This window comes from Nicotiana tabacum, chromosome 4 (assembly GCF_000715075.1).
Source record: "Nicotiana tabacum cultivar K326 chromosome 4, ASM71507v2, whole genome shotgun sequence".
Taxonomy (NCBI): Eukaryota; Viridiplantae; Streptophyta; class Magnoliopsida; order Solanales; family Solanaceae; genus Nicotiana; species Nicotiana tabacum.
In genome coordinates, this window is record NC_134083.1 from 85,188,957 (window position 1) to 85,213,556 (window position 24,600).

A 24,600-nucleotide genomic window follows, 5' to 3' on the forward strand; every position below is an offset into this window, starting at 1 on the left:
GGAGGAGTGAAACCAACCATTGTGGGAAAGGGGAAGGGCCTCAAGAGGAAAGCCCCATCTCAAACCCTTTACTGATGAACTTCATAATATGGAATGCGAGTGGAGCCAACAGTATTGAATTCCGAAGACACTTCACCTTCATGGTCAAGCTACACAACCTTGTTGTTCTTGTTCTCCTTGAGACAATAATGGCTGACCATACGCACTTGACTGCTGAGCTCCAGTTCAATGCTCAATTCCAATCCCCCGCCATTGGACAATCTGGAGGAATAGTCATCATATGGAAGGATGACTTAGTGAAGCTTGAAGAGGTATGTACCACACCCCAGGGTGTGCATGTCATGGTGAAGGTAACCCTTGATGACTCTAAATGGCTATTCTAAGCTATTTATGCTAGTAGTCAATTAAATGATAGAATTAGATTATGGCAGTCCCTTAAGGACATGGCCTTTGTTTATAAAGGTAGCTGGCTAGTAGGAGGTGACTTCAATGAAGTCCTAAAAGTCAGGGACAAATTTGGGGGCAACAACATTAATAATAGTAGAAGCAATCATTTTTGGAGTTGTTTGAACCATTGTAGACTAGTTGACCTAGGGTCCTAGGGCTCAAAGTACACTTGGTCTAATAAAATATACACTAACAAGCAAGACGTTATCCTAGAAAGGCTGGATAGGAGCTTTGCCACTGATGACTAAATTGAGTCATATCCGAAATCACTGTTACTCACCTCCCTAGGACCCACTCTGACCATTGTCCTCTACTCCTAAATATTACTAGTCAGCAGTACAGTGATCATAGTAGGCCCTTTAAACTAGAATCTATGTGGTGTAGTCACCCTAACTTCCCCTCCATTGTTCAAAATAGCTTCAGCTCTACAGAAGATCTGTTGGGGGACACCAACATCTTTAAGGCCAATGTGACCACCTGGAATAGGCTAGTCTTTGGCAACATCTTCTATAAGAAGAAACACATTCTAGTTAGGCTGAATGGAATCCAAAACTCTAATGCCTACCCTTTCAGCACCTATCTTCAAAACTTAGAATCAAATCTCCAAGCTGAGTTCTCAACTATCCTCAAAAATGAAGAGGAGTTTTGGAAGCTGAAATCCAGAGTCAGCTGGTTATGTGAAGGAGATGCTAACACTAGAATTTTCCACACAACCACCCTCAACAGAAGAAGGAGAAATAGGATTCTTAGTTTAACATATGAGGCAGGTAATTATATCAAAGACCCTAACCTCATCAAGGAGACTACTAGAGGCTACTTTGAGAATCTCTTTACCACATCACATACCTCATCTACCTACAAGAGATGCTACAGTGAGGGCAGTCCTCTAGTCCTTACTGATAGCATGAGGGTTTCCATTGATCAGCCACTTAGGTTCTCTGAAATCAAGAAAGCCATGGAATTTTTCAAGCCCTTTAAGGCACCTGGGCCTGATGGGTTGTACCCTTTCTTCTGTCAGAAATACTGGACCATCTTGTCTGCCTATGTCCACCATTTTTTCCAAAAGATATTTAACACCTCAACCATACCCCCTGAAGTTAATATGACCCTCCTATGTTTGATTCCTAAATGCCAAAATGCCACTATGTTCAAGAACTGTAGACCTATTGGGATGTGCAACACTATGTACAAGCTTGTCACCAAAATCATAGTGAATATAGGATTAAGCCCTTCCCTCGGACCATTATTGGGCCATCACAGGCCAGTTTCCTCTCTAACAGAAGGGCTGTTGATAATGCCATAATTGTTCAGGAATACATTACTCATTTTCAAAATATGAAAGGGAAAAATGCCAACATGATCCTCAAGATAGACTTAGAGAGAGCTTTTGACAGACTTGAGTAGTCTTTCATCAGGGAATCCCTTAAGTTCTTCAATTTTCCACCTAAATTGATCAATCTGATCTTCTCATATATCTCTACTAGCTCCATATCCATCCTGGTCAATGGGAGTCAAACTGAGCCTTTCAATCCTGCCAGAGATATCAGGCAAGGAGACCCCATCTCCCCCTACCTATTCATTATTTGCATGGAGAGGCTTTCAAGGAATATTGACCAGGCAGTCCTGAGAAAGGACTGGCTTCCAATCACCATCGGTAGGTAATGGCCCAAATATCTCTCACCTATTCTTTTCTGATGATCTCACTTTATTTGGTAGAGCCAATAAAAAGAGCTGTGAAGCCATCCTGGCTACCCTAGAGGAGTTTAATAGTGCATCAGGCCAAAAGTTCAACTTCCAAAAATCCAAGGTTATCTTTTCAACCAACTGTCATGAGGATTGGGCCAATAGCTGCAGCTCGTTGCTAGGAATTAGGAAAAGCATAAATTTTGGTAAATACCTAGGTTCCTTCATCTTCCATAAAAGGCCTACCAACAGAGATTTCTAATTCATCATTGACAGTATGAATACTAGGCTGACTGGTTGGAAAACTAAAATGTTAAACATGGCTGACCGTACAACTTTGGCAAAATCTAGCCTGGGGAGCATTCCCAGCCATGTGATGAGCTATATAAAGTTTTCCTCACACATCGCCAACCAGATAGATAAAATCCAAAGGATCTTTATATGGGGAACAACTGTTGAAAAAAAAAGTTGCACATGATTAAATGGGATACTATTACTAAGCCTAAGAACATGGGGTCTGGGCCTTCAATAGGCACACATGAAAAACAAAGCTAGCATGACCAGTCTAGCTTGGAGACTCTACAAGAACACTGACACCATGTGGGCTAGAGTACTGATTGGGAAGCACTATAGTAGTAACCATCCTAGAGCTAAACCTAAAACTAGGACTTGGCAATGTATTCGGGAAGGATGGAAGGTATGTCTTAAGGCCTCTAGATGGGCTATACATAAAGGGGATAGAGTCAACATTCTTACTGACAACTGGATCCCCAATATGCAGCCCCTTAACACAATACTCCAGGGGCCTTAGCACAACTCTGACTTGACCATTAAGATCAACTCCATCCTCAACAATGGGGAATGGAACTTTGATGCCATCCACTACCCCATACCCTGGGACATTAAGTGTATTATTCAATCCACCTTCATCCCTGCTTCTACAAACTGTGAGGATAAGCTCATATGGAACCTTAATGGTAATGGGTTGTTCAGCTCCAAATCTGCCTACAACCTGATTAGCTCTGAGCTAAACTCCAACTCCAACCATGGTGATACCTTCGCCTGGATTTGAAAGCTAAAGGTCCCTAATAAGATAAAATTCTTCACTTGGATGATGTAGCATAACAGACTTCGTATTGCCAAGCAATTAAGCAGCATAGGCTTAAATGTAAGCTTAATATATCATTTATGTTCCTATGGAGTGGAAGACATCAATCATATCTTCTTTGAATGCTCAAATGTCAGAGCATTCCGGCAGTCCTTAACCATGGAGTGTACTGACAAGACCTTACATCTCTACCTTGTGTTCTCAATGATCCACTGGGAGGATACATGGCACAAGGTAAAAAACATGCAGTTAACAATGCTATCAACTGGAAATCCCTTCTACCTTTCTATTTTTGGAGCCTATGGCTCACAAGAAATAGCAATCTTTTTGAAAAGAAAAATAACTTTGTCCATGTTAAACAAAACAATGCCAGAGCCGCTGAATACTACCATGTGGTAGTCCAACACATGGATAAAGGTAAAACAACTGTAATCCACATCAATTGGAAGCCACCTCCTTCTGGCTCCTACAAGCTTAACACCGATGGGGTTGCGTGCCCAAAATCAAGAGTAGGAGGAACTGGAGGTGTCATTAGGAATAGCACGGGTGACTGGGTACTAGGTTATATGAGAGGCTTACCACATACTACCATCTTAGAGGCTGAACTCCAAGCTCTATGGCAGGGTCTCACAATAGCCCTCGAACACAGAATCCCACCTCTACAAATATGCACCGATTCTGAACAGGTTGTAAGAATGCTAAATGAGGGAAACCTGCATTATAACTCTATTATCTTTGAATGCAGGTCATTGAGGGAGCAGCTGGGGAATCCAGCACTAGGACATAATTTCAAAGAATTAAATCAGGTGGCGGACCTCCTCGCAAAGGAAGGAGCAGAAAAAAGTTATTTATAGGACAGAAATTTTGGCAGTTCCTCCGGTGTTTGTAAACAAGGCACTGTAGGCAGACATCCTAGGAACTATTTTTGTACATAAAACTAGGGGGAACCCCCTTGTAATGCAAGATAATGTTAGTGCAACAATCGGGAGCAATAGCTCTCAAACAATGATGTAACTATTTTTTGCTATAATATATAAGTTTCTAGTTCACCAAAAAAAAAAATTCTCATTTTGCCTTTCAATGTCTTTCATAAACCACTATGAACTATATGTGCATCTTGTCTATCTTAGTATCGCGGCGATATGTTTACATTAGGAAACAAGAGAACCTAAAATACTTAATTTCTTTTTTCCCAGATATTCTATATCTTTTTACTTTTCCTCATTTTTCTCTGTGGTTTTAACTTTCTAATTATCTGCTGAACATATTCTGCTAAGAGCTTCCACCTTAACGTACAGAAACTTCATCATGTTCGATTTGCGGTTATTACTACAGCATTTGGTTAGACAGATGATACCTCGTCCTGTGAAAAGTGAACAATTTTCTTACTGAAATATGAATTCCCTTTAAAGTATTTATTGCTTGAAGTGAGATTTTTCCCCCTCCGTTAAAATCCTGGCCAGCTTTTGAGTTAAAGATCCCAGGATTTTTATTTCTTTATGCTATTGTAATTTCTTGGTAAAAAATATAGTAACAATTTATTCCAGGCTTAGAAATTGAAAAATCTTGGATACCAAGTACAATACCATTAAACTATCCAAATAATTAAGTGCTAGGTGACATTTACTACAAAGTCGTTTATTGTCCACTCATGATGCCAGGAAAATAGAAATTATTAACAATAAAAACCCCAATGTCAATTGAACTATGTCAGATTCTTTTTGAAACTAATTTAGCACATTGTCATCACAAAGTACTAGATAGCTTTTCAATATAGTTAGTTAGTTTATTTTATAAAAAAAAAAAATTTAAAATGCTTAACTTTGTAAGTATTAGATTAGTTTTGTTAAGTGGCATTCTCCGTAGGGGGTTGCTACAAATTTAAATTTTTCTGGCTCAAATAATGCTATTCTCTTCACTCCAAATGATTGAAATATGTCAAAACGATCAAACTCTCTTCGCTCCAAATGACACTCTTTTATTGTTTGAAATATGTCAAACAGTTTGAATATCATTCTATTTCTATACAATTTTTATAACTTTCATGAACTTAAATTTATCAAATTATTCACACTTTAACTTGGATATGATGTTTGATCTCTTTTCAACAATACTTTAATATTCTCTTTTACCATCACTAATATATTATATAAATGAAATAACATAAAATGAAATAGACGGGTATTGTTAAAATTTCAAAGAAACGGAGGGAAATGCTTAGCTTGTTCCAAAACCTAAAATTTATACATGCCAACTCAAAATGTTTATCTTGTAATATTCTTTGCGTCTGTTCATATATATATATATATACTCTTGTCTTTTAGCCCTTAGAATCTTATGTTGCATAATCCTGTTCAGTGTTTATATCTTTGGTGCGTAAATATACAAGAAAATGGCACCATAAAATTCATAAGCAGAAAGTAAAAGTACAATGATTTATTCAACCACCTCCCATGACTTCTTCTTCCTTTCCTGATATCATATGCCTGGATTCCGAAGCTATCACAAATTTTAGGGACACATTCAACTTCTCATTTCTTACTTTGGCATTCTATCATTTGCATTTATGCAAATATTCAGTTCTATAGTCCATTGACGAATGCTGAGTTCAGTTATCAATAGCAACCAACTGAATTATGAAGTTGTAACTCGAGTAACATGAATTCATGTGAAGAAGGACAATGACTCTGCAACGATAACATAAGGTGCATTTTAATTTGTCTGAATGTATGTATGATGTTATGCGGGTGACGAATGCTGAGTTCAGTTATCAATAGCAACCAACTGAATTATGAAGTTGCAACTCGAGTAACATGAATTCATGTGAAGAAGGACAATGACTCTGCAACGATAACATAAGGTGCATTTTAATTTGTCTGAATGTATGTATGATGTTATGCGGGTGATTGAATAATTAAGAAGAATTAACCCAAATAGTCACCCACCTAATTTCTTAAACTAAAAATAGCATATGGATATATATATATATATATATATATATATATATATATAAATAAATTCATGTATAATATGTGTATAATTGTGTATAATCTATATATACCGGCTAAAAAATGTAAACACCGACCAGAGAGAGGAACATGACTAGCTAAAAAGCACTTCACTTCAAGAATTTCCCTTCAACTAAGCCTAATACTTCAAACTAATGTAAGGATTTGGTTGACGTATCGACCTAATCAGAAGCAGATGTAGCATAATATCGACATGATCAATTGAATTCATAACTTTTGACGCGGAACATAAATTTATATGTAAAAAATTACTAAAATTGCAATAACGAGTAGATATGAACCCATAACTTTAGAAATATAATAGGTTCAATACTAAGAATCTTAAATGATGAATCCATTAAGTTTAAATCCTAGATCCGCCTCTGGACTTAATAAACTCAAAACATCCTATGATAGATAAAGAGATGACTTCAAATAAGTGTTTCATCTACAGTTGCATAATTTCGAGATAGTTGTTATACTATATATTAATTATCAATTTTATAAGGTTCCACTATAATTGCTCAAAGAAAGTTTGTTATAGTTTGGTTTTAAAGTCAAGATCATGTTTGAAGTATTTTATCTGTTCTCTTAAATGCATAATATAGTTGTTTTTAGGGAGAATTACACAAAAATATGGTCCACCTACATACATTGCAGTAAAATAACTCAGTTACAACTTTGCAAATCTGTAGCCCATTAACAATAGGTCAAAGTTCGAAAAATGAGCATTTTTTCAATTATTTTTTTTTTTATTAAACGGATCTTCAAGCACAAAAATTGGGTGATTTTTTATTCTTCTTCCCCAAGTTTGTATATATTCCTATTCCATCTACAAAAAAAGTAAATTAATATATAATGCAACTCGAGTACCTTAAATTTTCTTCTTCTCCAAGTTTCAAATAGTAGAAATAAAATAAAAATTAAAAAAATTATTGCACATGATTTGGGAGATAAATCAACAAGGAAAGTCGATTTATACATAGATTGTTCGAGAAAAAATAAAAACTGAACATATAAAAATTTCAATTTTAGATTTAGCTGCACATGTGCATTACATGTATAATTATGTATAACTTTGTATAAACTCGTATATATCTCTAATAATGTATACCAGAAAAATAAGACAAAGAAGAAAAAGAGAAGAAAGTGTCAAACTTCCATGGATGCCTATTATACACGTACAATGTATATACACACTTATACATTAAAAACATAGATAATTTATATAACATTGTATGCAGATATACACACTTATACAACTTTATACAATATATATATAAGTGTGTATAAACATTACCCATACAACATTTACACTAGAAAACACCTTATGTCCATCACTACATTATAGTTTTGGGTGGTTGCTGGTGTTGAATTTTTCCGACGAGGTTTTGGCATTCAAATCTGGGTTTCACCAGTAGCAAAGGATGATACAAAAACTGAGAAAAATAAGAAAATACGAGGCGAAGTCGTCGGAGATACTTTTTTAGGCAAGATGTGATAGTTTTAGGCCAGATCTAATAGTTTTTGGACTGATAGGCCAAATTTATTGTGGTTCCTTAACCTCTTTTCGTCAATTAACTCAAAATTTGAAACTTAATTGACATAGAATGTGAGGATTAAAGAGCACTTGTGCTCAAAAGCAATTAACACGAGTGTGTACAAAATAATTCTGTAAATTTTAGGGAGAAAGAAGAGAGAGGCGAGTGGAGAGAGATTGAGTATTCTGGGAAAGAAGAAAGAAGAAAAGAAAACAAAACCTAAAGTATATATTTAATAGTGGGCTAAAGGCTGAAAAGTTTCTTTCAAATTTTATACAACTTAGGCCAAACCGCGTACGACTTCAAACCTAGGCCATTTTAGGTTGGGCTCTTGGGCCAAGTGACAAAAGCTGTAATTCTTCCTTGTTTTTAAGCCCTGTTCTCTTGAATATATAGGGACATTTTGGTTTAAAAAGGTGAAATAGTATGAATATATTATGAGTTAATTCTTTGGATGGTCATTCAAGTTATGAAAATGACTCGGTAAAGTCATCTGTGCCCATTATCCTATATAAAAAGCACTAGAAAATGGATAAATGATCCTTAAGTTTGAGAGTAGCAAATCTAAAGTTGTTTTCTAAGTATACTGTAGATAGTTAAAATTTTACTAAATTTAAATCCATAAGAAATTTGGATTTTACCATACATCAAATATATATTAGTCCAACTAAATATTTTGGGCTAGTATAATTGGGTTATTTATTTAAATCTAATTAAATTAATATAAATAAAAGTTCAATATTATTGGGCTAACCCATTTAATTAATTTTCTATTAAATGGATCGACCCGTATAAAGCCCCAAGCCCAATGGCCCATGAGGATTTTCTTGGATGCTACTCCACCCCACACCTATATAAAGGGGTCAAAGGAGAAGGATAGAAGGAAAAATAAGTAAGTAGAAGGAAAGGCTAAAGAAGTTCTAAAGAATAGCATCAAGGTCTCCATCCACATCTGTAATCTTCGTCTGTGGTCAAATCCCAAAAGCGAACTCAAATCATAAGCGAGCGAATTCAAATCTCCCGTTCGTAATAATCCAATAACAAATCCTGGTTCGTGACGACCTTCAAATTGTTCGTGACGCATCACAAATCTGAAATTCGTCAAGTTCAAGATCAAGCTATCGAGCTCTTGAACCAGTGTTCGTGAGGAGAGGAATCAGGGGACTACGTCTCTTTAGATTTGAGATATTCTAGGGATTGTAACCCCATCACTTGAAATCAAATATAATATTTGTCACTATATTTCTTATCTTGATTATTATTTTTCAGGAACAATATTTAGTTGTTATAAATTTTGGCACGCTCAATGGGACCATCTCTACCTCTCATCTCATCTCTTCAAATTTCAAGAACACCAAGATGGACACAACGAAGGTCAATCCCAAATTCAACGTCACTGAGGATGCTGACTCCAAAAGCGGATTAGAAGTTTCCATGGAGACTGTTGGCCAAATCAAAAGAAGCAAAGTTGAAATACTAGGACAACAAGTGCTTGAAGTGCCATCCACAACTCATGTTTTCGGTTCGTCTTCTCCAAAAAAAGTGAGATCCTCTCCGTACATGCTAGAAGAAGAGAACAACATCGCTGAGGTGGTCGAACGAACTTTGGCTCGACTTGGTCAGTCACAAGAACGTTGTCGCTAGTTCCATAATCCCTTCATGCAGAAAGATGATGATGTCTTGGGCAGCGAATTTTCTCCAATCTCTCCTTGTGTCACTCCAAAATCTGCTCTCAGTGATGATCCATATCATTCTTCTTCCTCTGCGGTGGTCATGCAAACAATGATAATTAAAACTTCTGCCATAGAAGAACAACTTGCAAATTTGATAAAAGCAGTTGAAGGCATGACAAAGTACATGATAGATAAAGATAATAAACTTTCCAAGTTGATGAATAAGTTAGAGAGTATGATAGAGGAAGAATCAAGCTAAACACCTATGAAGCTTCTAGAAATTCAAGAGAAAGGAGAGTCCTCTGCAAAGTTAGCAACAATTACCAAAGAGCTCCAAGTCTCTTTTGATGGACAGATTTATGTTGATAAATTAAAGAACTTCATCATAGGCACTATCAAAGATAAATTTGAGCCTTTCACCAAATCTTCCCATACATATGCAAAACCGTACACACAAAGGATTGACAACATGAAGATTTCTTGTGGATATCAACCACCTTAGCTTTAACAGTTTGATGGTAAAGGAAATCCCAAGCAACATGTTGCATACTTTGTCGAGACATGCAATAATGCTGGAACTTATGGCGATCACCTTGTCAAGCAGTTTGTTCGATCTCTCAAAAAAATTGCTTTTGATTGGTACACAGATCTTGAACTCGGTTCAATCGATAATTGGGAGCAACTAGAGCAAGAATTTCTTATTCGCTTCTATAACACAAGGTGTATTGTGAGCATGATTAAACTTACAAATGCTCGCCAAGGGAATAGGGAGACAGTTATTGACTTTATCAATCACTGGAAGAGCTTAAGCCTCAACTACAAAGACCGTCTTAGCGAAACTTCTAGCATCGAAATATGCATCCAAGGTATGCATTGGGGCCTTCGGTACATCTTGCAAGGAATAATGCCTAAAACTTTTGAAGAGTTGGCCACCAATGCTCATGATATAGAATTGAGTATGGCTACAAATGGATACCAAGGGTTCCTTGGCTTTGAGACTCGTGATGAAATAGAAGCAGACAATGTTGAGAATGGGGGCAAATATTCATCCGAAGATGAAACTAAAGAGTCCATGCATGTTATAACGCTTCTTGACGCATGAGCGTAAACTGTATGTCAAAATGATCCTCAACGCACGAGCCTAAATTGCAACTCATGATGCTCCTCGACGTATGAGTCTAAACTGCAATTTATAATACTCCTCAATGCACGAGCCTAAACTGCATGTTGCAATGCTCTTCGATGCATGAGCCTAAACTGTATGTTATAATGCTCCTCGACGCATGAGCCTAAACTGCGAGTTATAACGCTCCTTGACGCATGAGCCTAAACTGTATGTCAAAATTTTCCTCAACGCATGAACCTAAACTGCAAGTTATGATACTCCTTGATACATGAGCTTAAACTGTATGTCACGAAACTCCTCAAATTCAAGCCAAATCTCCAACTTGCAAAGGTCTTCAAATTAGAGAAAAGAATTCAATGCGAAGCTTTTCAAATTCAAGCCAAATCTCCGACTTGCAAAGATCTCCAAATTTGAGCAAAATCTTCAAGTTGCAAAGCTCACCAAAATCGATCAAATACTTCAAGTTTCAAAGCTCTTCAAATTAGAGAAAAGACTCCAATGCAAATCTCTTCAAATTCGAGCCAAATATTCAACTTGCAAAGCTCTTCAAATTCGAGCAAAGTCTTCAAGATGCAAAGCTCTTCAAATTAAGCAAGTCTTCAAGATGTAAAGCTCTTCAAATTCGAGGAAAGTCTTCAAGTTGGAAAGCTCGCCAAAATCGAGCAAAGACTTCAAGATGTAAAGCTCTTCAAATTCGAGCAAAGTCTTCAAGTTGCAAAGCTCTTCAAATTCGAGAAAAGTCTTCAAGATGAAAAGCTCTTGAAATTAAGCAAGTCTTCAAGATGTAAAGCTATTCAAATTTGAGCAAAGTCTTTAAGTTGCTATACTCTTTGTCTGCACGAGTATAAATTGCATACAAAAAAAACTTATACTTCTTTTGAACAATGTAATGACTTGATCCTCTTTGCGGAGGTACGTAGGCAACTTAGAATTTTGTTCTAAGTTTAGTCACATAATTTTTTTTTTTAAAAAAAGATCTACTTTATCATGATGACAAAGAGAAGCTGACGATGCTCTCCTCCAAAGCTAGAAAGATGAGCACTGTATGTATCATTTCACCGTGTTGTGGAAAGAATGTTTTATGCACTTCTTCTCCAATATACAAAAAGAGATTGTTCTACTTCAATGCTTGAAGGATGGAATCCTCCATAAAATTCTTTTCCAAATTGCAGGAAAATGTTGTTCTACATTAAAGCTTGGAGGTTAGGACACTCCATGGACGTCTTCATCAAGTTGCAAGAAGGGGTTGTTCTACACCAAATTAAAGCATAGGACTCTTCATGGACTTATCCAAACTGAACGAAGATGTAGTTCGACACAAAAATCTTGAAGGTTGAGGCACTCCATGTAATTTATCGCCACAAGGTTGAAGGATGGGATGCGCCACGTGCTCGCCTGCCAAGGATGGTATATGGTCGCTCCAAACCTCCTTCTTGCCAAGTCACAAGGAGGGGATGCATCATGTGTCTCTTCATCAAGACGCAAGGAGGAGACGTGAAATATACTTCTTCGGGGAGGTGACATACCAACTAGTATCTCGCTGAAGTCACGAAATTGTAAAGAAAAGACACCAAGTGGTTCCCCGCCAATCATGTGGACATCACTTTCGTCTTCTTGGACTGATATTGAGACTGGTTGCGCTTATTTATAAACCTACAAGATAAGAAAAATAAGTGCAACCCACGGTGTCAGCGACACGACGCTTCAATACGGATGGTGATCATTGTGACGTGCACTTCTCTGCCGAATCTTGAAGGATGGAATACTCTACAGATTATTCCATCAAAGATTGAAAAATAGGAAGCTCCATGAACTTATTCACCAAGCTGCAAGAAGGGGCCATTCCATATCAAATCTTGAAGGATAGAACTCTCCGTGAATTTCTTCACCAAGTTGGAAGGAGTTATCCCACGCCAAAGCTTGAAGGTGAGGGATGCTCCACGGACTTTCTAGCCAAAGGTTACAAACAGAAGTTCTTCATGTAATTTTTTCACCAAAGCCACAAGGATGAGGAGGCACCAACCTTTCTCTCACCAAACCTGAAAGAAAAGAAAAAAGAAGTACGCTGCCCAAATAATCCTCCTAATTTCGGCCTTTGATTCAAAGATTTACTGTGATTGGATCAAAGAGGGTGGAACATCGAGCGTTGTATATATTGTATCTCTCAAATTTCTTTTCAACGGCACAAACTACTCGTGATTTGGACGCTCTTATCTCGAGATATGACATTTTCACCGAGAGTGCACAAAGTTGTGAGATCAGCAAGCCAGATGCATTGATCAACTTAAAAAGTTAATTCAATCCAATCTAGAAGGTTTTTGGAGGTAAATTTTTGATATATTGTAGTCCTTTGAGTCTAGCATCAGTAGAATCAAGCAGCTTGCAATTTCGACATTCCTACAATAAAATACTAATTTTTGGTGAAGGCGCGCAAAGCTGAAGGAGCCAGCTGGTTGGAACTCGTCTCCTAACTTCTGACAAATATCTGGGAAGATCTATGTAACATCTAATTTTGACTTTTACGTATTCCTAGTTCTAGAAGTCTAGTTTTCGAATCCACAAACCGCTCGTGATTTCGACATTCCTACACCAAGATATGAATTTTTTGGTAAAGACGCGCAAAGCTATAAAGTCGAGTGCGGCAGTATCTAAAACGAAAATTCAAAAGAATACATGAGAAGCTACAAAAGGAATTTCACCCCAGAATTTTTGATACGTTAAAGTATTTGAAGTATAGTTTCAAAAGAATTAAACGACTTGTATTTCTGATTCTCATACGACAAGATATGGTTATTTTCTCCACATATGCGCAAAGATGGCTATCCTAGACAGCTTCTGTAGCGAAAGAAAAAAGGTTTTGGAGTCCTCGGTGCCAACAACATGAAGCTTTTGGTCATGTTTAATTGATCGGTGTCAACGACATGGAGCTTTAATTCAACAACAAGTAGCGGTGTCAATGGCACGAGGTTTCAACTCGTCACGATAGATAAAGGTACTAGTGACTCGAAGTTTCGGATCTGCGTGACAGGTAACGATGCCCAACGACACGAAGCTTCAAGCTATGGCCAAGTTTAATGTCAAAACAATTGCACAAGGTTTGCCGATTTGAACTTTCTTTGCTGATGCTATTGGTTTCCTAAAAAAAAAATTGTGAATGAAACCAAAACATGAAAAAGATGCAAGAGAAAGGGGATTACAAACACGAAGAGCTTTGTGTATCTTCTGCAATGATTAGAGAGCTGCAAGTTTGTATTCTTTATGTGTTTGAGATGCACCTCATTCCCTTTTTATAGAACTCATGAGGCGATGGTACCTTCCTTGGTGAACAAGAATTTTCCGTTAAGGGAAAAAGAGCAATTCCTAGTGGACTAATAACCAAGTCTTACATGAAAACTTTGAGATAGAATTTAAATGGGAGAAGCGCATCACGTGGTGGAAGGTTGCTTGAATCAAAGGAGAGCTAAATTGTCCTAATGGGTTTCAAGTGGATTCTTACCAAATTTGGTAATCCACACCCATAAAGGGCTAGTTTAGAGCCGTATTATTTTTGAAATCTACCGCCTAGTTCCATATTGATGGTGCAACGTGGATATTATGGTATTTACCTAAGAGAATTGACGCAACTAAACTCTTCTCAAAAATGGAGAGCAAAACAAGATGGTTCACTTTGGTATATCAGACAGTTTGGTTAAGGAAGTCATAGAGAGACATTGTGTTCACTTGTACTTCAAGTCTCTTCTTTGATTTTGGCAAGCCTACACCCCGACAAGCCTTGAAGTAGGGGGCATTTGTAGACAGTTAAAATTTTATTAAATTTAAATCCATAAAAAAATTGGATTTTACCATACATCAAATATATATTAGTCCAACCAAATATTTTGGGCTAGTATAATTGGGTTATTTATTTAAATTAAATTAAATTAATTTAAATAAAAGTTCAATATTATTGGGCTAACCCATTTAATTAATTTTCTACTAAATGGATCGATCCATATAAAGCCCCAAGCCCAATGGCCCATGAGGATTTTCTTGGATGCTATTCCACCCCACACCTATATAAAGGGGTCAAAGGAGAAGGCTAAAAGGAAAAATAAGTAAGCAAAAGGAAATGCTAAAGAAGCTCTGAAGAATAGCATCAAGGTCTCCATCCACATCTACAATCTTCGTCTGTGGTCAAATCCCAAAGGCAAACTCAAATCAAAAGCGGGCGGCTTCAAATCTTCTGTTCGTGATAACCCAACAACAAATCTTGGTTCATGACAACCTTCAAATTGTTCGTGACGCACCACAAATCTGAAATGCATCACGTTTAAGATCAAGCTCTCGAGCTCTTGAACCATCGTTCGTGAGGAGAGGAATCAGAGGACTACGTCCCTTTAAATTTGAGATATTCTAGGAGCTGTAATCCCATCACTTGAAACCAAATATAATATTTGTCGCTATATTTCTTGTCTTGATTATTATTTTTCAGGAATAAAATTTAGTTGTTACATATACCTTTGTGCATATTAAACCCTTTAAATTTAGTAGAACAAGTATTTTTGGTCTCCTTTTGCTAGGGGTAGTTAAAATTAACAGACAATCACTTAAGAAAAATATATTGAAAGATTTGAAAGCAAAAAGGGAGTGGAGGAGATCTCAAATAATTAATATAACCAATACTAAAATTATTAAAAATAAAGATATATTTTATCAATATATTTTTTTATTTTTACTTTATACATTAAATTAATTTAAAATCATAATTTAGATTAAGATGTTGCACTATTTGAATTAAGCCTTTAAGATGACAAAAAGATGAAATATTGCTTAAAGAACAAAGTAGACATTGCTTGAGATATGAGAGATTAAATATATTTTATTCAAATTTGAAGGGAAAATTCGATTCTTTTAGGCAAATTTGAAGAGGAAAAATAATTTTTATCTATAAATAAATGATATATAATATTTTAAAAAATGTATCACTTATGATTTTTAAGATTAGGAATGATAAGATTAGGAATGATGATATCCGGGAGAAGGTGCATGTGGCTCCCATTGATGACAAGATGCGGGAAGCGAGGCTTAGATGGTTCGGACATATTTAGAGGAGAAGCCCAGATGCTCCGGTACGGAGGTGTGAGCAGCTGGTTGTGGATGGCACGAGAAGAGGTAGAAGGCGGCCTAAGAAGTATTGGGAAGAGGTGATCAGGATATGGCGAGACTCCAGATTTTCAAGGACATGACACTTGATAGGAAGATGTGGAGGTCGAGTATTAGGGTTGTAGGTTAGGAGGTAGTTGAGTCGTACCTTACTTCGTACCATTGTGGGACTAGCCATGTAGGGTTTTTGTCTAAGATAGCTAGTGGCAATGTTGTGGCTTACTATTTCGCTTTTCAGTGCATGTCCTATTTACTAGCTATCGCTTTTGCTTTGCATCTTTCTTCTAGATTTCATGGTGTTTCTATTTTTCTTATGATTGTTGTGGTGATACTAATATTTACTAATATTGTCTCCCTTTGCTTTGTATCTTTCTTCTGGATTTCATGGTGTTCCTATTTATCATATGATTGTTGTTGTGATACTAATATTGTCTCCTTTTTGTTATTTTATCTTTTTATTTTTTTGAGCCGAGGTTCTTTCGGAAAAAGGCTCTCTATTTCTTCGGGTAAGGGTAAGGTCTGCGTACACACTACCCTCTTCAGACCCATTAGTGAGATTTTACTGGGTTGTTGTTGCTGTTGTTTATATTGTTGTATCACTTATGATTTTGTTTAATCTGATTTGGTATATTCGGTGAAACTAGTTGCACAGGTCAGCAAAGAGTCGGAAACGGTAGGGGTGGGTGAAGAAATAGAAGTTCGGGGCGGACATCTCAAAGTTGACAGATAATATATCTTGCTTTCTCACAACTGTGCTAAGCTCATAACCCAATCTCATTTTCTCAGTTTCCATTTGCTATAAATACGTTCTTCCCCCTCTTTTCTTCTGTTATCTCTCCAACAAATTCGTCCTTCATTTTCCTCGGTCTCTCCGATCAGAGCTCCTTTACCAAATGGAGTCCGCCGCTGTTCTCCGCTCCTTTCACCGTAATTCTCTCCATTTCTTAGTCCTGTATATATACATTTTCAAGTGAATGGATTATTTTCAAGTGAATGGATTAATTTCTTTGGTGATGTAGCTATGTATTTTTGTTTGTGTACATCTGTGATTTTTTGCTGTTATATTGACGGATAGAGAGATTAAGCTCTTAGCTTAGTTTTTTCTTAGCTCTCGTTGCCGTTGGTAACAACGTATAGCTATCTACTTTACTTTCTTACTTTTTCATCTCAGATCCGACATTTTATAAGATTTCGCGCATATGAATTTTAATATTTTCTTAAATTGGAAAGGAATGATACCTGAACTGTATAGTGGCAAAACAGTGTCTTTTCTTTTATGCCTGATTTTAGATGAATTAAAGATCAGAAAGCTGTGGCAGTAAATATGTGTTATTAGATTAGTCTTTTAGAGGAACTTCAAACTAGTGGTTCTTGATTGATGAAGCTGCATTGTGTTGAGTGCAGTTTGCTTTCATGAAAAATCACGACAGATGTTCTAGCTATTTCTACTCGCGGGCAGAACAAAAGCGTGTTCATTCTGTTGAATTTAGGGGACTAATGTGCAATTGAGCTAGAAAAACATGAGGTAATTTATGAGTAGAAAATGATGTAAGGTGATCCAGAAAAGTACAAAAAAATAAATAAATTATTTCTCCTTCTACTTTAACAAATAGAAGGGGCAGTTTTTTTTTTCCTTTAAGCACAAGCATACAATTGGCTTTACCTGTTTTCATGCATGTGTTCTTTTAATAAATAAAACTACATTCCTCTTATCTTTGGATATTCACTGTATCCAGCCTCTGAATTACCTTACTGATGCCAAACCTGTTTTCTTGCATAAATGCTTGCAAGTAGTTCTAATCTATCTATCTGTTTCATGTGGATATCCTCCAATAGTTCTATTATAAATCTTTATTTCATGTGGATATCCTACTTAACTATTTATGATGACAGATTCAGTAGGTGCCACTTCCCATATGAGGTCAGTAATCGAAATGCCTGGTGTTTTTCCAATGAATAATGTTGCATTCTCCAAGCCTACTAAGTTGCCCGTTAAGGGATCCTCCAGTGGTGCAAAGCTCGTGTCTTCTACTAACAAGCATAATAGATTGATACTGTATTGTGCAAAGACATCTGAAACAACTGTGACAGCAAAATCTGACGGTGAGTTTGCTTTCTTATTATGCCAGGTGTGAATCAGTATCTAGGGGCTAGTCATTTCTAATTTCCATTTGGCTATTGTATTGAATGTACATCTCATTCTTGGTTATTTGATGCGCTGATGCTTTTTAGCTATGTTGCACCGACTCTCCAAATATGTTGTCACACCCGAGTCGGATCCTCCAAAAATGCACTATGTTTGGAGGATCTGACACGCACCCTTCGGTTTTTGGAGCAACATAGCTTTTTTAGTATCTATCATACCATTATGCTTGCAATCACAGCCTCTTAATTCATTCTGAGTAGAACCTCTAGTGGAATCTAAAGATTATCCTTTTGGCATTTATCTGATAAAGAGTGGAAAGTAGTTTTCTGGATTCCTTTATTTTGTCTATGAGTGCAGCCCGTCACATCTAACTTCTAGGCCAAATTCCCTTAATCTGAAGGAGCTGTTCTTACAGATAGCCACCAAAAAGTGCCAACGGAGAAGAGTCCACTGCCAACAGCAACATTTCCAAAGGGTTTTGAGGTTTGTTATCTCTTTGATGTTGAAATGTCTCACTGGATTGTTTTTTCTTTTTCTTTTTTGTGGGTGTCTTAAGTGCCTTGTGTTGATTTTATTGCATTATATGCTTGATGCTTGACTTTTGGCTTAATTGGTCCTCCTAAACTAAAGTTTGTTACATGATTTTACTGTTTTTATGCAAGTCCAGTTGAACTGTGTGGAAACCAAGAAATCCGGCAACTGCAGCCAATCTTTATTAAGCAGTTTTGAGCTTCTGATTTAGTAATTGTTTCTCATTTGTGCATGATTAAAAAATACTACTCATGTTTGTGGCAACCCGTAATAACCTGTGCCATTGTTCTTAATCTGGTGACTTTCAAAATCATGTATTTTATTCTTCATGTTCTTTATACAGCTTTCTTATCTTAGACATGGATTTCTGGACTTAGCTTTATGCTTGTTGCGACTTTAAGCTTTATTGTTGTTCTTTATACAGCTTTCTTATCTTAGACATGGATTTCTGGACTTAGCTCTATGCTTGTTGCGACTTTAAGCTTTATTGTTGTTCTTTACTGCTCTCATCAGGCTCTGATTACCGAAGTGTGTGATGATACAGAGGTTGCTGAGCTGAAACTTAAGGTAAGCATTTTCTTTGACTGCTCATGTGTCCTTTCATTATAGTGCATAACCACTATTGCTGCCTTTTCATTTGTTAGGGAGATTCTGAAATAGAAATTTATAGATGAGATTATAAGAGTTCAAAAATCTGAGGAACCTGGAAATAACCAAAGGAAATTTGAAGCTTGTCTTATCTTCAAACCATATGAGATTCCGTGGCCACATAGCCCTGCCATGTGTGCTATGACCTGAAATTATACATTAGACTACTAGCATATTCAAAATTATCTTTATTAGTCACTAATCAAACCTAACTTGGTAGAAATCAACAGATTGCTTATTTTACGTCGTTGACTAGCACCAAGGCATATAGCCTAGTGGTAACGGTGGGAGTCTTCCATATAATATAGATGTTAGGTCAGCCCTCACTGTCCTTCTTTGCCTTCCCCTTCCCCATTTGTAATCGAAAAAAGTTAAATTTAAAGAGCTAGTAAATTGTATTACGATTGTTAGAACAATGTCTAAAATATCTTGAAATGCTAGTGTTTGCTATTTCAGCACCACACAGTTTGATCTGAAAGGTCTGATGATATATTTGGAAATAATTGGATAATTCAATCATTGATGCTGTGTGAATTAGAAATTCATATATTGCCTTGTAGTAGAAGAAAATGAATAAAGGTGCATATTAATTCGGTGAGCTTTGCAGTATTGGACCCCGCGCATAGCGGGAGCTTAGTGCACCGGGCTGCCCTTTTTTTTTTATTAATTCGGTGAGCTTTGCAGTATTGGACAATTCTGTCCACCAAGCGTGATCCATATATAACACTGCAATGACAAATAATATGGTTGAAACATTTCTGCATAAAGAATTGAAGGCTGCAATTACATACAGGAATTGTAGCATGTATCATCCAAGTAGTCACTGACAAATTTGGAATGGGTATTAAATTTTCTTATTTTCAGTTTGTTGATTAGTTGATTACGCAAATCTATGAATTCCATGTTGGGTTTTGATATGACAAGTATTGCCAGTGTAGAAAATCACTTTTGTAGGTTTCTCCGTAATGATTTATTTATTACTTTCTGTCAAAATACAATTCTAATTACTTTTAAAATAGCTTTTCTAATATATTATGAAAGAAAAGGAGTTTATCTCCACTGATGTTTGATTGGATATTATGGTTTTTCTCATAGATCGGAGATTTCGAACTGCACCTGAAGCGGAACATTGAAGCTCCAATAGTGCCTGCACCTGTTGTTTCCACACCGCCACCACCACCACCACCACCTAGCGCAAGTAAACCATCCAATGCATCAACAGCTGCTGCTCCTGCAACTTCCCCGGGAAAATCTTCCTCAGAAAAGATCAGCCCATTCACAAACGTCGCTGCTGAGAAATCAGCAAAATTAGCAGCACTAGAGACTACTGGAGCTAGTGGTTATGTTCTTGTATCATGCCCGACGGTGTGCATTGCTTGACCCTGGTAAACACTTTTAGCATGTATCGTGGACTACGCCAGCAATGACTTCTGTTTTTTTTTCTGGCAGGTTGGTTCATTCCGAAGGGCCAGGACATTAAAGGGAAAGAAACAACCACCTGCTTGTAAAGAGGTAACTGAAGGCTTTCATTTGCTATGGATAACTACTAACTTTCTCTTAAAATTAGATTAGTATCCTATCGGATCTCTTGACCACTAGATGTTGTAGGCTTAGTTCTTCAAAAGATTATAGTTTCTTACTGAAAAACTATCATGTCTAGATATTGGAAGGGGTGAACGGAGGACATCTATCTTGTTTGTTTTGTGAGCATACCATTTCTTTGCTTAACGGTCTAAGAATTGAGAGCGGCAGTGCCTTACTAGGATCTTGGAACTCAGTAGACCATTGTTATTTCTTGTTAACATATGCTCTTGTTGTCTTCAATGTGATGCTCACATGCCAGGATTAACCTGACAAAGGTCTATATGGAGTATAGCTTAGTGCTTGAATCATGCGTGTATGCTTTTGTGCAGGGTGATGTTATCAAGGAGGGACAGATTATTGGCTTTTTGGATCAGTTTGGGACAGAACTTCCTGTCAGAGTAAGCCTCTCAGGCAAATCCGTTCTGTTATTTATCTGTTATCAGGGTAATATTTTGTGACCTGTTTTTTTTTTTTTTTAATTACGCAGTCAGATGCCGCTGGAGAAGTCTTGAAGATCCTCTTTAATGACGGTGGTATGCTTCTTTCAACTTTTTTGTGTTCTTTCTCCTTTTTTTTATTTGATGAAGTAAGATTTGCATTAAAGGCATCAAGAAGATGCAAAAGGTACAAGAAAGAAGTTCAGTTTGCTCCTAATACAAAATATTTCTAGAAAGAAGTTCTTTCTCCACCTCGTTTTACTCAGATTATCCCAGCTGCAGTTTTTCTGCCAAATTACCAATTTATATTGCATATGAGATATTAAAACCACAAAATTTGCGGTGGATATAGAGGAAGTTGATTGTTCACAAGAATTGACTGCAAGTCCGCACTACTTCATAGGGAAACAGACTTATTGCTATAATCTAAATGCCTTGATACTTTGACATAGGGTATTTTGAGATGTTTAAGAGTGGAAAAAGATTAGGAGAAGCTTTTCATCCTAATCTTTTTACTAGAGTTCTTTCTCTCAAAAGTAAAAACTACAATACTTCTCTAAAGAATTTGCTGAAGCATTAGTTGCGTCAAGCTTTGTTTAGCTTCTCCTCTAAAAGTAACTCCCCTCACTCCTCAGTAACTTCCCCACTCAGAAACTAAGAAAATAACTTCTACGCAATAGCGGTAGTGGGGTTGATTGGTTTCTTGTAACCAACCCATCTGGGTCAGGATCAACCGATATGGGCGATCAATAATTGACCTAAGCCATCTCCTACGTCGGACATGATGGGCTAGACTCCAGTCCGGTACCATGTCGACAACACACTTTATGATATTTTGGGTTAATTCTAATATTGGCCTGATATAATAACATTGTTGTCTGAGTTTCCTGTTGTATTTCTGTCTGGGTTGAGTGGATTGTTTAAAGTTGATTTGCTTTCTTTGACCTGGCATGTAAGGCTTTTATCATATAGGAATGACAGCAAATCTAGTGAGTCGTGTTTACATTTCTTAGCTAGTTGTATTATTTAAAAAGAAAGAAGGTAGGGTCCTCTGCGTTTCAGATTCTAGAATCAGATGAAACAATTTAAGCAATAGGTTGGATTCATCTATAAATATATAATCTAAGTATCTAACTTCAGTTTTCAGGAGCTCAACTAGATGGTATAAGAGCATTAATGCCGAAATAATACCAACAAATTAGCAATTTAGTTATTTAGGGTCAATTTTTGCGGATATGAGATAGGTATAGAAGCTGGTTTGGTTTGTGCAAAGCGCTAGAAATGCTCGAGGCTATGCGGCAAATGAAGCACTATGAAGTTTGAAAGGTTTTAGTTTGCTGTGCAAGAAAAAGCAACCTATTGAATAGAAAGCGTGTGCTATGCCAAATGATTAAGAAAAAGAGCCTGTGAGGTTCTATATGTTGAAAGAAACTGATGATGCAGAGATTATGAATTACCTATAACAACTCTGTAATCATAAATGGGTAGTTAACGAGGAAGACACCAAATCAAGCAGAAATAGGTAAATGGAGAAGTCATGATAACTTTACCCTATTCTTTATCTAAAAAGAAAAAAGAAAAAGGATTACTTTTCCCAATGGATTCAATTGATCAATTACAAGTGACGAGAAAAAGTCAGTAGTAGGACCTAACAAGTATGTGACATACTCATTATTGCTTTAATCTCCTAAGCTGCCATCCTTGTTAGTGCCTAAGATCTATTGATACGTGAGCTTTTTCCACTTTGTGCGTTATGGTGGTTCTTTTTAACTGAATATAAATGGTTTTCCCAACTGGCCGACTCATACAAGGTCATTAACTAAGCCATTTGCCCTTTCCCAGTATTATCTCTCTGCCATCTGCCGGTGATGATTCTCTTAGCTTCAAAATGTATGCAAATATTAATATGCTTGATGTTGGTCTTTGCACGCATTTCTAATTTGTTAACATTATCTACTGTGCTCTCATCTTCTTTCTGGAAAACCTCAACTCACTTTTCAAATATGGTGCACCGCAGAAGCTGTTGGTTACGGTGATCCACTTATTGCTGTCTTGCCATCATTTCGTGGTATCTAACCGAAGTTGCTCACCTCTAGTATTTGAATTCTTGGAGAGCACTAAGGTTGCTGTTCTTTTCCTTGTATTTTTGGTCAACTCGGTCATCTTGGACTCTCCTAATCCCACTTGGGAAGCAAGTTTAGGTGGTAATGTAAACTTCTTATTATGGGTAAATTCGGCTTTAGAACAATAAAAGATTGTCTGATGGAGGTTAAGAACTTGTTTTTTCTGGTTGTATGATATTGTATATGGGGCAAATGGCTTTATCAAGAGTCACCAGAAAAAGGGTGTCAATGAGTCAGTTTGCAAATTACTGCCGAGTTTAGTTGATTAGAGCAACTCTGGATGTTTTACCGTGGAACTCAATGTGTTTTCTTTTTTCATCTTACCTTAACTAAGGTACTTCAACTTTTTAGCGCTTACCTTCTTCTAACCTCGCATTTGTCAGTAGTTAAACGCACCTTTCATTGGCACGGGCTTTTGTAGCTTTTGAGAACGCGCAAAGGTTTGTTATACCTGCATATGGAGCACCGACAACATCTTTTTACTTGTATTGTTATTTAATAAACAAAAATTCCTTTTATTTTCCAGTTATCTTTTCGCTTTTGATCTGCTCCAAACAATTGAGCGAAATCAATACTTCAGCTAATATTAAGCCAACAATGAATTGCAACTTTTTACAGTTAAACTATTTAGCTACTGCAACAGTCTTAGTATGTCTCAGTGGGGAAGGGATAAACCAGTAAATAGGTGGAAGAGGAAGCACTAGGAAAAGATTCTTGAGATTTGAATCATACATCATGTTTGTGTTTGTGTAGGGTGAAGTTGCAATTATTATGTTATTAGTTTAATTTAATTATAAAATCTTTTTATCATCTCATAGGGAAGTTTAGGTGCCCCTTTTTTCCTGTTATACATTGGAAATCGGTGATAATCGAATCTACATCTATTAAGCAAAAAACTTTTTACACTACGTGGTGACAAAATGGCCATATTATCTATATTATTATAGAAGTGGAAAGCTCCTAACTTAAAAGTCAAAATATTAATTTACCCTTATCCTATTAAATTGAACAAAAAACAGTCTAAAATACCATACGCCTGTTCGAAGAGGCTTCCTTCTAACAATCACCGTCCTGAACTGTTGCACCGTTTTATTTCATTGTTTATAAAGTCAGAAGCCGATGGCACTTTTCCCTCAATCTTGGATATAACCTAACAGGTTTGCCCTCTTACCTCTTATTCAATGAATATTAAATTTTTAAAACTTGTATAAATATTACTTCACATATATATATATTTCAATTTACATGACATATTTTTCTTATTAAAATAAGATAGATAGATAGATAAATATATTCATGTATATTTTTTTAGTTATGGACAAAAACAATATATACATAACTTCCATAACTTAAAAGTTAAATTACCAAAAAATCCTTTAGAAAAACTTAAATACCCTACATAT

General features: G+C 36.5%; 1 protein-coding gene across 2 annotated transcripts; it reads left to right on the forward strand.

Moving 5' to 3' along the window:
* The first annotated feature begins 16,342 nt into the window (after nucleotides 1-16,342).
* LOC107779394 (uncharacterized) lies at nucleotides 16,343-23,520 on the forward strand. Of its 2 annotated transcripts, none has more exons than XM_016599829.2 (9): nucleotides 16,343-16,655; nucleotides 17,622-17,831; nucleotides 18,290-18,357; nucleotides 18,919-18,972; nucleotides 20,149-20,418; nucleotides 20,503-20,565; nucleotides 20,967-21,035; nucleotides 21,125-21,170; nucleotides 23,092-23,520. In XM_016599829.2, exons 1-9 carry the CDS (start codon nucleotides 16,622-16,624, stop codon nucleotides 23,148-23,150), a joined length of 873 nt encoding a protein of 290 aa, XP_016455315.1. In that variant the 5' UTR covers nucleotides 16,343-16,621; the 3' UTR covers nucleotides 23,151-23,520. The 2 variants fall into 2 exon arrangements, with proteins under 2 accessions (XP_016455315.1, XP_016455314.1); XM_016599828.2 differs by having other exon boundaries at nucleotides 16,401-16,655; nucleotides 18,275-18,357.
* The last annotated feature ends 1,080 nt before the right edge of the window (nucleotides 23,521-24,600 follow it).